The 13,620-nt window shown below is 46.3% G+C and overlaps 1 protein-coding gene across 1 annotated transcript in view; it reads left to right on the forward strand.

Annotated features, from left to right (window-relative positions):
- PARVA (parvin alpha) overlaps positions 1 to 13,620 on the forward strand; it is a 171,652-nt gene that overhangs the window by 138,803 nt on the left and 19,229 nt on the right. The window contains exons 5-7 of the mRNA XM_042904851.1: positions 1,013 to 1,153; positions 7,888 to 8,003; positions 12,296 to 12,354. Of these exons, the coding sequence (XP_042760785.1) occupies positions 1,013 to 1,153; positions 7,888 to 8,003; positions 12,296 to 12,354 (316 nt within the window). The remainder of the gene's footprint in view (positions 1 to 1,012; positions 1,154 to 7,887; positions 8,004 to 12,295; positions 12,355 to 13,620) is intronic.

Raw genomic sequence — 13,620 nt, forward strand, 5'->3', positions numbered from 1 at the left:
GCACTGATGGTATGGAGACTGCTTGGGATTCTCTCTCTCTCTCTGTCTCTCTCCCTCTCCCTCTCTCTCCCTCTGCACCTCCCCTACTCACACTGTCTCTGTCTCTCTCAAATAAATAAACTTTTAAAAAAATAGCCAAATTATGGAAAGAGCCCAATGTCCATCGATTGATGAAAGGATAAAGAAAATGGGGTGTATGTATATACAACTGAATACTACTTGGCAATGAAAAAGAATGAAATCTTGCCATTTGCAACAACATGGATGGAACTAGAATATATTATGCTAAGCAAAATAAGTCAGAGAAAGATATATGATTTCACTCATGTGGAATTTAAGAAGCGAAACAGATGAACATAGCAGAAGGGAAGGCAAAATAAGATAAAAACAGAGGAAGGCAAATCATAAGAGACTGTTAAATACAGAGAACAAACTGAGGGTGGCTGGAGGGGAGGTGGGTGGGGGATGGGTTAAATGGGTGATAGGCATTAAGGGGGTGTCACATGTAAGACAGGAATCACTGGGTTCTACTCCTGAAGCCAAGACTGCGCTGTACGTTAACTAACTTGAATTTAAATTAAAAAAAATAATAAAACAGATAAATGTGATTCAGTGTGACACATACCTACACATGACACATACAAAATGCCTTGAATGAAGAGGAGTGCCAGGGGAGGCACACAAGCCTTTCCAGTCGGGGCCCAGAGTATGCTTGGAGAAGGCAAAGATGAAGAGAAGGAAAAATCCAGAATGCTGGGAAAGAGTTCAGGTAGGACAGGATGGGCTACATGCCCCGCTCTGAGCTCGCACAGCTCTCTCAATACTGGTGACACATCAGATGAGGCAGGGAGAGCAGTGTCCCTCACAGAGCAGGTGCTCAGTATATACTTGCTGAGCGAGTGAATGTGTGAGCATGTGTGTTTATGGGAGCGAGTGAACGAGCGTGTGAGTTAGGGGTGTCTGTGGCCGGAGATAACAGCTGTTCTCTTTCCCCCCGCCCTTGTCACCCCAGAAAAACTTGAGAGCGAGAAGCTGAACGTTGCTGAAGTCACCCAGTCAGAGATTGCTCAGAAGCAAAAGTTGCAGACCGTCCTGGAGAAGGTCAACGAAACCCTGAAGCTTCCTCCCAGGAGCATCAAGTGGAATGTGGACTGTGAGTTTTACAAAAAAGGATGGAATGGTTAAATGTCCCCTGTGGCCCCCACCCTGGGGTTTCCCCACAAAGCCATCCAGGACGCTGGCAGGCCCCCGGGTGGGTGCAAACCCATTTATCATTGAGTGAGATGTGCCCTTCTTTAGAGAACTTATCCTCTGTGCTGCTGGGAAAATGACAAAGTGTCCAAAGCCAGTGTGCTTTTCTGTGAAAGGCCGTTTGTAGCAAGTTCACGTGAGCTAGGGAGCAGAGGAGACTACTACGGATTGAGCTACTTCTAAGCCCCTGTACAACCTTTTGAGAAAGCCACGTGTCCAGCTCATAGAGGCTTCAAGAAGCCAAAATCCCTACGTTCAGGCAGCTGAGGAGCAGGGGAGCAAGGACTTGGCTCTGTTTTGAAGCCCATGCCCTTCCTCTCAGCCCCTCATTTTCCAGAAGGAGCAAAGGTCTGGTGCTGACATCGCAGGCCCTGGAACAGGATTTTCAAATTCGGGTTGCGCGGCTAGTGTAGCTTGAGCATCTCCAAAAGTTATAAACTGCTTGTTCTTTTGCTACCTTAAGAGCCCGCCAGGCTAATATGGACGTGATGAGTCCATAACAGAATCAGCCTTGAATCAGCAGATCAGGTGACTCCAGTGGCAACCTCAGATTTCTCAGAGGGCGTCCAGAGTTGTTTTGTTCTTTGTAATCGATGAAAATATGAATTCAGATGAATAAAATGATTTAGATCATGTTCTCTGCTTTTAAGTATTAAGGGGTTAAGTTCTAGACAAAATCGTATCCAGTTTAAACAACTTAAAATGGACACCTTCCCCCTCCCCCCAAAAAAACCACCTTTCCAACTTGGGAAAGAAAAGGAAATCTTGGGGCACCTGGGTGGCTCAGTGGGTTAAGCGTCTGACTTCAGCTCGGGTCATGATCTCGCGGTTTGTGAGTTCGAGCCCCGCATCGGGCTCCGTGCTGACAGCTCAGAGCCTGGAGCCTGCTTTGGATTCTGTGTCTCCCTCTCTCTCTGCCTCTCCCCTGCTGTGTCTCTCTCTGTCTCTCAATAATAAATAAACAGTAAAAAAAAAAAAAGGAAAAGGATATCTTTATCCCTCAGCTTAGAGACCCAGTAGCTGCCAGACCCAACCTCTTCAGCAAGTTTCTAGCAACTGACATTGGAGGTGAGACAACAGGTACCTCCTTCAGCATAATCATACCTTCGCGTGCACATCACACAGTGCTTGAAACAGGGCGACCTCTGTGTGATGGAGAGAAACACCCAGGAAGAGGGGAGGCCATGCCCTGGGTCCTGGTTGCTGCCCAAAGGCCAGGAATGCTAACAGTGTTGGGGGAGGGGGGAGGGCACCTGATTACTAGTGTGGGAACTGCATCTACCTTGCGGAAATCCACAATAGTCGTGAGCATTAAAGTCCTCTGATAAAGACCCCTGCTTAGTTTTGTTTCAACCTATTCCCTCCTCCCTGAATGTGGACCATCTCCATGCACCCCTCCCAACAAAACACCTTTTCACTTACCAGGGAACCCAGTTTCGGAAAGATTGAGATAGAATGGAAATTTTTTTTTTTTTTTTTTTGAGAGAGAAGGAGAAACAGAGCACTTGCACCAGCGAGGGGGTGTGGGGGGGCAGAGGGAGAGAGAGAATCTCAAGCAGGCTTCATGCCCAGCATGGAGCAGGAAGTGCGGGGCTGGATTTCCCCGAGATCACAACCTGAGCCAAAATCCAGAACCATCCTGAGCCAAAATCCTGAACCATCCAGTCGTCCCAGCATGGAACTTTTTAAAGCCACTTCAGGACCATGGTCTTTAGTGGTTTTTAATGATTTGTTTGGTTCGTGTTTACCTTCATTTGTTTAAAAAACTTTTTTTAATGCTTATTTATTTTTGAGAGAGAGAGACAGAGACAGAGTGTGATGGGGGAGGGGCAGAGAGCGAGGGAGACACAGAATCTGAAGCAGGCTCCAGGCTCCAAGCTGTCAGCACAGAGCCCGACGCGGGGCTCGAACTCACAAACTGTGAGACCATGACCTGAGCCGAAGTCGGACGTTTAACTGAATGAGCCACCCAGGCACACCCTTCATTTGTTATGGGGATATGTGTATGAGTAAAATAATCACCCATGTTGCCACTCTCATCTGGCTGTTTTCATTTTTTGCCCACTACTGTCCCCATCAATGCAAATGTTTACTCACACTCCTGTGTTTTGTTATTTTCTCTTAATATTATATCAGATTTTCTATATTCCCATGTAGGATTCATTATCCCATGTATTCACTATCCCAGGTAGCCATTATTTTTGATGGCTGCTTCTATTTCACTGGGTAGAAAGTCCCATAGGGATCTTAAACCCTACATTGACGTTGATCCTATTAGGATGTTTGCTCACCTACTGGCTACTGTCGGGGCCAAGTCAAATGTCTTAGGTTGGGTCTCTTTTTGCTTCTCTCGAGTTATTCCTGTCAGATAGATTTCCAAAACGGAGATGAAGTACTAGGCCGGAGGGATCATTCTCTCAGCGGCTAGATCCCTGTGATGACTGTTTGCAAGCATGAATGGTTTCTTCCATAAGGGATGTGATGGGTCCAACTCCTGGAGAGAAGTTCTGTCCCTCCCCTCTGCTATTCTCTCTAGCTCCTAGATATCGTGTCATCTTTCCACTCAGGACGAAGGTGGCAGGGACAGCTGTGAGTTACCAAGGCTCTTGATCTAGGGCTTTAGGGAGGTCTACCTTTTCTTCTTGCTTTATTCACAACAATTTTCCTGATTAAAAAGCTATAAAATGAAAACAAATTTGAATATTAACAGCTAACATATCTATGGTGCTTACTGTATGCTTTGTACTATTCTAAACCGTTTACGTATTTTCATCCTTGTAATCCTCACTCAACCATCTGAGGTAAGAATTCTAGTATCCCCATTTTACAGATGGGAAAATAGAGGCAGAGAGCGATTCAGAGACAATGAATGTAAGCTTTAAGAAGTCAGGGATTTTTGTTTCTTCACTACTGAATCCCCAGAAAGTGGAAGAGCAACTCGCAAATACCAGACACAGTAATATTTGCTGAAGGAGTGTCCTTGTCCAAGGTCACACGGGTGGTGACGGGTGTAGCCAGAACTGAAAGAGAGTCTTGCCGTGGAGCCTGTGCACTGAGCCTACGCATGTGGTCCCTCTAAGCTGCCCACCCAGAGACAGGGACTGTCAACCTGCAGTGTTTCCCTTCAGGTCGAGTGTGAGTGTGTGTGTAAGAAATAGATAAGTAAATTAAATGTGTGTATACATAATTACATATTTTTTTTTACAAAGATGAGATCAGTTTATAAGATGTATATCTTCACAGATCATTAAATATTCTTCTGTCACTTTTAATATTATGTAGCAGAATATCGTATGGTTATAGTATAATCTATCTAATGAATAATGGATTTTAAGATTGTTTTCCACTTTTCCACTATTATCAACGTAGCCTGATGAGTTCTGTCTGCTGATAGCCATAATACTTTTTTAGTACAAATACCTAAGAGTGGCATTCTAAGGCCAACGTGTGTGTATATTTCTAAGGTCATAATACGTATTGTCAAATTGTCTCCAAAAAAAATTACACCAGTTGATATTTCCACCACAACTCCTATTTGGAGGACTATGCCTAACTCAGCAGCTCCTTTGAAAATGTCCACCAGCTCCTGGCACAATGGCTAAGTGCCCAATTTATATAGTAGAGCCTGGGCCCACCTCTAAATCTGCACACTGCCATCCTGACCCAAGGGCAGGACCACAGAATCCCTAGATTCTATCTGGCATCAGGGAGAAAACCAGGAGATAAGCTCAAACGTAGCAATGATGAGGGGACCCCAATAGATGAAGGTTGTTAGGATTTTTCTTAATTAAAAAGATGAGGGTTGCCTGGGTGTCTCAGTCGATTGAACGTCTGACTTTGGCTCAGGTCATGATCTCACGGTTCATGAGTTCGAGCCCCGCGTCGGGCTCTGTGCTGACAGCTCAGAGCCTGGAGCCTGTTTCAGATTCTGTGTCTCCCTCTCTGCCCCTTCCCTGTTCATGCGCGCGCTCTCTCTCTCTCTCTCTCAAAAATAAATAAACACTAAAGAAATTTTAAAAAGAAAAAAGATGACATACCTTTATTCTAAAAAATTTTTTAAATAGGAAACTATCATATTTTCATTTTTTTAATATTCCTTTCCAAGTCTTGGCCACAAACGTGTGTGTGTGTGTGTGTGTGTGTGTGTGTGTGTACACATATATGTATATGTATTTACATGTATGTATATCCATAAATGTGTATCTTTACATTGTTTCTATTATTTCTGTTTAACATTACACTATTAATATTTATAGTTACACTGTTTCAACAGTGATTTTCAGTGTGTGGAAATTATTCCATTATGTGGATATACCATAACTTATTAAAGCAGTGATTATTAACCATTCTTGGCCCAACCTAGTGATTTGCCAGGAAGAACTCAGGCGTCACTGAGGAGAGAATAGCAGCTGTGGGTAGCAGTTAGGCCTTGGGGACCAGGACACTTGTGCTTTTTTTCATCTGTTTTGCCTAATGGCTTTTAAACAAAGGGTTTCTCTGCCTAATAAAAAAATGTTCTTGAAAACCACCAGTCTGAACTATCCTCTTATTATAGTGTTTTCCAGATTTTTAAATACTATATTACACAATAATTAACATCTTTGCACATGTGTGTGTGTGAGAGAGAGAAAGAGAGAGGAAGAGAGAAACTGTATAATTATTTCTTTTGAAAAACTTCCCAGGAGAACCGAGCACTCCTCAATAGAGACTGGCATCTGTATGGTGCTTATAAAATAGCTCTATACTGCTCAGTACAACAGTCAAGATGAAGTACAGTGTCACTGGTGGGTAAGAACAACCTTTTTGACCACATCTTCTCTAGCACTATGTTTTGTCATTAAAAGGGAGAGGCGCCTGGGAGGCTCAGTCGGTTAATCGGCCGACTTCAGCTCAGGTTATGACCTCACGGTTCGTGGGTTCAAGCCCCGCGTCGGGCTCTGTGCTGACAGCTCAGAGCCTGGAGCCTGCTTCGGATTCTGTGTGTGTGTCGCTCTCTCTGCCCCTCCCCCGCTCTCACTCTGTCTCTCTCAAAAATAAACATGGAAAAAAAAAAAGAAGAAAGGATAGAGTTAGCAAATGTCCTTACAACCCTCAGACTCTGGACTGACGTACAGCAGCTCTGATCAGAAGAGCAAACCCAATTATGCCTCTGTCTGGCTGCAAGCACACCGTGTCGGTAGGTCACTCCCGGGCCAGGAGCCTCCTCCGAGGCTGTAACTGTGGGTGAAACTTTGGACGATGCCCAAAAGCTCAGAATTGACAATGTCTTCTGGAAGACCTAAATGGGAGCAGATCATCTGCTGCTCATTGGCGGTGGAAAACCTTCTTCCAAATAGCAGTGATAACAAGTAACCCTAATGAGTTCCCAAGGAATGTCTGAGTCATTTCCTTTTCTTGGGGATTTCTTAAAGCTCCTGTTAAAGCAGACTCATCAGTCCCAGGGAAGACAGAATGACACCCTAATAATGGGCCCAGTTTGTGCTAAGTACACAAAATGAGCACTTTTGTTGTTGTTCTTTCCTTAAATGCCTCCCTGTAAGGAGGATCCCATGAGGCTGGTAGGACTGGGAAGGCATGTAAGGTACCTGGCGAAGCTTTCCTTTTATGAGACAGAATGAGGAGAAAGTTGACATGGTTTAATTGTGTAGGTGTGAAGTGTCGTCTCGTAAGTTGCAATAAAAAGTATCAACCCTTCTTCATCATCTGCTATGGGCTGGAAGCTTTGTCTATACTATTTCTGGGAATTCTTACAACTTGTATTTCTGCAAAGGTACTACTATCCCCACTTGTGAAGGTTAGCAGATTGAGACTCAGAGGCCTTGAATGGCCTATCCAAGGTCATGGAGGCAGTAGATATAGAGCTTGTCAAGTCAGAACTGAAGCTCCAGTCTGCCTGGCCCTGTGTGTACCCATTACATTACAGTCTTCTCCTCTCATCTGTGAAATCTACAACTCACCAGCTGCCCACCCTCCTCTAGTACAAATAGGTTTAACATCTAGCACGTTGCTCAGGAGCTATAGAAGCCAGCTGGGTCGCACACATCCTTTCCCCGCTCTTCCCGAAGGGCATTGCCTACGCTGGCCATACACGGTACTCCAAAGAGCAACAAAGGCCTTTAGATGTCTCATGCCTTCCTCGAGGGACTGCAAGCCCTGAACAAAGGAAAGGATCCAGTGTTCCTGACTCAGTGTTTATTGAATGAGGACTTGCTTTGGGTAGAGCCCTGGGACAAGGGTAGTGGTGATAACCCAAAGAGTTCAGAGTCAAGAGGGAAGGGAAAGATGATGCAGGGCAGACATGAATGAACAAGGTTATTAAAATAGAATGAACAAGAACATGGGGGGTGGCAGAGGGCTGATCTTTTGTCAAAATTCAGCAGCTGTCAGGGTCCCTACTGGAAACCTGGATTAGAGTGGAGAGGCACTATATTGGAAATGCAGCAATAACATGACCCAAGAAATAGCTCCATGGGACTTGGCCAAGAATGAGGGGACCTAAGGGCAAGGCCTGTGAGATCCTTAGTGGGGCGATAAAAGGTGCATTGGGTGTGGTACTGCTACATTTTGAATATCTGCTTCTATTTGCCTAGAACCTGGAAGACGATTCTCTAATTTTTGATTCATCTTTTATTTCAGCTGTTCACGCCAAGAGCCTGGTAGCCATTTTGCATCTGCTGGTTGCTCTGTCCCAGTATTTCCGGGCACCGATCCGACTCCCAGATCATGTCTCCATCCAAGTGGTTGTGGTCCAGGTAAGACAGCACTACAAACATCTGCGCCCTTAAAGAGGCACGGAGGCTGAGTTCATACAGGAGCTACAGCATGCCGGGTAGCCGGATACAGGTGGAATGGTTGCTGAGTGTCCTTGATGTGCTGTGTGTTGGGAGGCGCATGCGTGTGCCCTGTGATGCACGTGGGCAGCAGTCAGTCACATGTGCAGTGGGTGGAAGAGCGTGTACTTGAGTATGGGCTAGCCTTGTGTGGGGCTTGTCCGTGGGGTTTGCAGGTTTTCGTAAAGAGGGTGTCTGTGTGCTATGTATTTGAGGGTGTGACGTATGAATGTGAGGTGTGTGCAGTGGGGTCAGGAGAAAAGGTGTATCCCCTGTGTATGCATGGGTGTGCCCTGCAAGCCAGGGAGAATCATTTTTTGGTTAAACAAATGAGGGACAGATATTGGGAAGAGACAGATAACCTGTGCATGTGAAGGGGTGTGTGTGTGTGTGTGTGTGTGTGTGTGTGTGTGTGAGAGAGAGAGAGAGAGAGAGAGAGAGAGAGAGAGAGAGAGAGAGAGAGAGAGAGAACCCCTGACTGGCCATGCCTATACGGAGGGCATGGCTGCTTTTCACCTGCCCAGAGAAGCATGGCTGGGATCTCAAGTCACCCTTTCCAGATTGTCGGATGGAATTTCCATTCGCATATGGCTGTGTAATTTCCACGGCGAGAGTGTGCTCTCTCCCTGTGACTATCTCACTCTGCTCCTAACCCTATTACATACTCAAATTCAATTTTATTTTCCAACTTTATGCCCATTTAGGAAAGGTCAGCATTCTGTTTGCTTGTTTCTGTTCTTTTCAAATAAACATGCTGCAAGGGAGAACGCCCCTTCTAAGCAGCTCACTGGTTATCCAGCGTTCTGGAATAGAGAACAATATGGCGGTTCTACCACCCCTTGGTGAGAAAGAGCCTTGAGGGCTGGTAGGCTTGGCCTGACCCCACCAGGCCAAGTTTCTCGGACAGAAGCTGAGCTTTCAGGGATCGGATGTCGGTGGAGGGGAGGAAGATGTGAAGGTGTTCTTCAGTCGGCTGCTCGGCCGTGCCCTGGTGATAAAGTATTTCTTCCATGCCTTCTGGGTATCTCCCTTGCTAAACGTCAAGGAAATGTAGTAGAAATAGTCACGTTGGCCCTGCCTGCCAGGAGACAAGACTACACCAAGGAGAGGGCGATCAGAGGGCCACAGGCGGTGAGCATGTGTGTGGTTTAGACACTAAGTGCAGCTAAAAGGACTAATTGGCCTCATGGATCGAGCAGTCAGCTGCGGCAAGCGTTTTATGTCTGCCATGGATATGTCGCCCATCCCAGAGCAACCTGGTACAAGCATCTTACTGGTGAATCCAAGCCATCTCTATTATATTATTTTCACCACTCATGTATAAATTAATTTCAGTATATTTTTTAAAACGCTGATTCAAGATTGGGGTGGGGGGGACCCCTGTTTTGGAACAGGGGTTACTGCAAGCCCATGTCTCAAGCCTTATTTTAAGCTCAGTTCTAGGCCCATCAGAAGGCTGTTGTCAGTGTAATGTCTCTGTGGACAGTTCTGTGAGCAGGAGGGTGGAAAACAGGACAAGGTACATAAAAACCTGCATGTCAGGTTTTATGGGGTGTTTTGCTTTGTTAAGTTAAACAGGCACAGAAGCAGGACTCAGAATTAGCCAGAAGTCACCGACCCAACCACAGAAAGAGTCCTCGAGGCAACAAATAACAGATCGAGGTGAATCTAGGTGCTGTGTGAGGGATTATTTCACCCAGATTTCCTTTCTATTCTGTACAAAAGCACTGAATTCTGCATGAAGTTGAAGATGAGTTTTTATGTCTGTGAAGAGCCTTACAAGATCAGGACACAAATTCCATTAGCCCCTTGTAAAAATTACACATTTGTTGAAGCTGAAATGGGAAAGGCCCTTGATTTATCCTTACCGGATCCCTTAAAAAAATTTTTTTTATTGTTTGTTTGTTTTTGAGACAGAGACAGAGCATGAGCAGAGGAGGGGCAGAGAGAGGGAGACACAGAATCCAAAGCAGGCTCCAGGCTCTGAGCTGTCAGCACAGAGCCCAACACGGGGCTTGAACTCATAGACTATGAGACCATGACTTGAGCTGAAGTCAGATGCTTAACCAGCTAAGCCACCCAGGCGTCCCTGGATCCCTTTTAAATTATATCTTTATTTTTCCTTTTTACCTTTTTCACTTTGATAACCCATTCTTCCAAATCTAGTGCAGATACACTGTTGACCTTTATCCAGCTCTACCTTTCCTTCGATAAAAGTATTTTGCAAGGACACTAGTTTCTGTGGCTCTTAGGAATAGAAGAGAAGGTTCTAGAAGTTTGGGCAAGAGGGCAAGAAGGCAGGTTTCAGCTGAAACACTAACAGTTGTAGGCTCCTTTTTGACACTCTTCTCTGCCTTTGTAAAAGATGAACTTGGGGCGCCTGGGTGGCTCAGTCGGTTAAGCGTCCGACTTCAGCTCAGGTCACGATCTCGCGGTCCATGAGTTCGAGCCCCGTGTCGGGCTCTGGGCTGATGGCTCAGAGCCTAGAGCCTGCTTCCGATTCTGTGTCTCCCTCTCTCTCTGCCCCTCCCCCGTTCATGCTCTGTCTCTCTCTGACTCAAAAATAAATAAAACGTTAAAAAAAAATTAAAAAAAAAAAAAGATGAACGATGTGACAGGTGCTTGCCATCCCCAGACTGCTGTCCTCATTGTGCCTGGGAACTGACTACAGAGACCTGGTCTAATGAATCTCCCTCTCCACACCTATCAGAAGGTCTTCCTGAGGGTGCCTGGGTGGCTCAGTCGGTTAAGCATCCGACTTCAGCTCAGATCATGATCTCACAGTTTGTGGGTTCAAGCCCTGTGTTGGGCTCTGTGCTGACAGCTCAGAGCCTGGAGCCTGCTTTGGATTCTGTGTCTCCCTCTCTCTCTCTGTCCCTCCCCTGCTTGTGCTCTGACTCTGTCTGTCTCAAAAATAAACATTATTAAAAAAAAAAAAAAAAAAAAAAAAAGGTCTTCCTGAGCCCTGACACTCTTTCACTGGCTCTCATGCCCACACAACGGGGTTTAAATTTCAAACTGGCACTCAGTTGACTCCCCATCAACTAATGGCAGCCATCGTCCCACTAATGGCAGCCACCATTAGTGGCTCTGTTCCAGTGGTGCTCTCCTGCCTCTGCCTTTTTGCTGGGGCCATCCCTTCTGCTGGAATGCCCTCTCCTCTGCATCCTGTCAAGTTCCAGCTTGAGGACCCCCGCCCTTTGGAAGGGTTCCCTGACCATCCCAGCTGAACGTGCCTGCTCCCGTCAGCACTTCTGTCTGCATGGGACCACTGCATAATTGGTTACACACGACACTTCTGAGAGTGAAAGGGGGGTCCTACTGTAATCATTGAGCCGTTGAGCCACCCCATCAGGCACAAACACTGGTACTGTTTCTTGGAAATCTTTCTCACATACCTATTTCATCTACCCCATTGTTCTCTAAGTTCCTCAAGGTCAGAAATTATGTCAGACGTTCCATAGTATTCGCTCTTATCCAACAGAGGTTCTTGTACAGAGAAAACGCCAGTTCATGAAATAAAGAAGAAAGAGGCTAGATTGATGGGAGGAGGCAGACAGATGATGGGTGGACTGATGGACAGATGGATGAGTGGGCGGATGGGCAGATGGGTAGGTGTGGGAGCCTCCAAAGTGCTTATCCTTTTCTCAGAGAATAAGCTAGTCACCTGAGAACTGTACTGCTTAGTGAAAAGCTCCCCTATTTATCCATTAAAAACAAAAACAAAAACTCTCCCCCTGTTTAAATTTTCCAAGTTGGCCTCCGTCCTCCACCCCAGCCAGCCCCACTGTTAAATGTGTTTCTCTGCTTCCCTCCGTGGCCCCAGCTGGAGGGCAGACACGCCCTAGGCCTTCATTTCCATTTGGTTTACTGTGGATTACTCCGGGAGGCAAACAGTTTGCTTCCAGCAAAATGTCTTCCAATAAAGAAAGAAAAGATTCACCATCCAAGAAACGGCCAACTTGTTTGGAATAAACACTAATTGCTCTTAAGTATGAATGGTATGGTCCAGTCCCAGAAATCTGGGGCCTCCTTTTGCCTCTGGTAGTATCTCCTCTCCGGTTCATTTCTTGAACAGCAGTGACTTTCTCAATATCAGGAACGCTAATCAGTTTTGGGTGGGTGTTTTTTTTGTTTTTTTGTTTTTTTTTTGTATTTTTCTAAAGCATATTTTTCTCTCTGCCTCCCAACCCTTCTCCCCACCCCTGTTTCAGAAACGAGAAGGAATCCTCCAGTCTCGGCAAATCCAAGAGGAAATAACTGGTAACACAGAGTATGTCAACACCATTGTTGCCAGCCATTCTGTAATGGAACACAGATGTTTCTCCGAAATTCATCCATTTGCTGATATTTAGTTTTCATTTATTGGGATTGCAAGAGGGATTAGACTTCAGCCAATGATTATAGTTTAGCCTTTTCCATGCATTCAAAACATGCCTCTCAATGCTTAAGGTACAAACTTGGGTGGGGAAGTGGGGAGAGGGAATTAGCAGTGATTGAAAAATTCTAATTTTGTGGCACTCCAGGAAAAAGTATGCCCCAAAAAGCCAACCAGCATGAAATCGTCATGCCATAAACATGGGGTTGAATTTAAATTGCGAGCCTCCAAAAGGACGTTTTCTTCCTTTTCTGAATCTGATTTATTTGGTCACGTGCCATGACCCAGAAAACCCTTTTCTACCTTAGAGTGGTGGGTTGGTGCTTGGTGTTTTTTCGTTTCCCCGTTAAGCAGTTGGCCTATCAGAATGCAGGAGGTTTGCCACGGGACAGAGAAGTTTGTTCTTAGGTAGAAAAAAGGCGGGGGTCTTGAGATCACTGGGCAGGCCTGAGCCCTGGCCACGGGCAAAGTGTGTTTTCAGCATCCCCTGAGACCCCAGCTTTCCTCTATGTTCTCTTGAACAGGAACGAAGTGGAAAGGGCAGGGAGGGACCTTTAAGCCGGCCGGACTTGAGTTCAAATCCAGGCTCTCCTGCCCGCTCAGACCTTGGTTTCTGTATCTCTGAAGTGGGGAGTGTTTTCCTAACCAGAGAGGTTGTGACGATTCACTGTGGCAACGGCTGGGCCCCCGTGACCATCAGCGCTGCTTGTCGTGGCTGTCCCCCGCCACGGCTGACCCGCACCCTCCAAGCATTGCCCAGTCTCTAGGCAATTTGCCTCCCCGGTGGTGGCTGAGGGAACTCCAGGGTGCCGCCTGCCTGGACCACAGTGTGCTTGTGCCTTAAAAAGAGCCCAGGGTAGGGCAGAGACGTGGAGTGGTGCTTCCCAAGGGGCCCAGTTTATGGCCTGTGGAGAGCCTATCAGACAGCCTCCGCATCACTCCGGGGCCAGTCTTGGCGGCCAGCAGGGCTGCTGACACACAAAGCACACTGATTCCCGGCCTTGGCTCTGTGAGGGGCAGGAGGGACGCCTTCCTGCCCCTCACCCCCCACCCTCTGCTGGGCTTGTCCACGCCCGCTGTTTCAGCTTCTGGAAAAGAGAAAGACATACCTGAGAGGAGTCAGGGGACGTGACGTTTGGGTTTTCAGTGCTCTGTCGGCTG

Source organism: Panthera leo, chromosome D1 (genome assembly GCF_018350215.1).
Source record: "Panthera leo isolate Ple1 chromosome D1, P.leo_Ple1_pat1.1, whole genome shotgun sequence".
NCBI classification, from domain to species: domain Eukaryota; kingdom Metazoa; phylum Chordata; class Mammalia; order Carnivora; family Felidae; genus Panthera; species Panthera leo.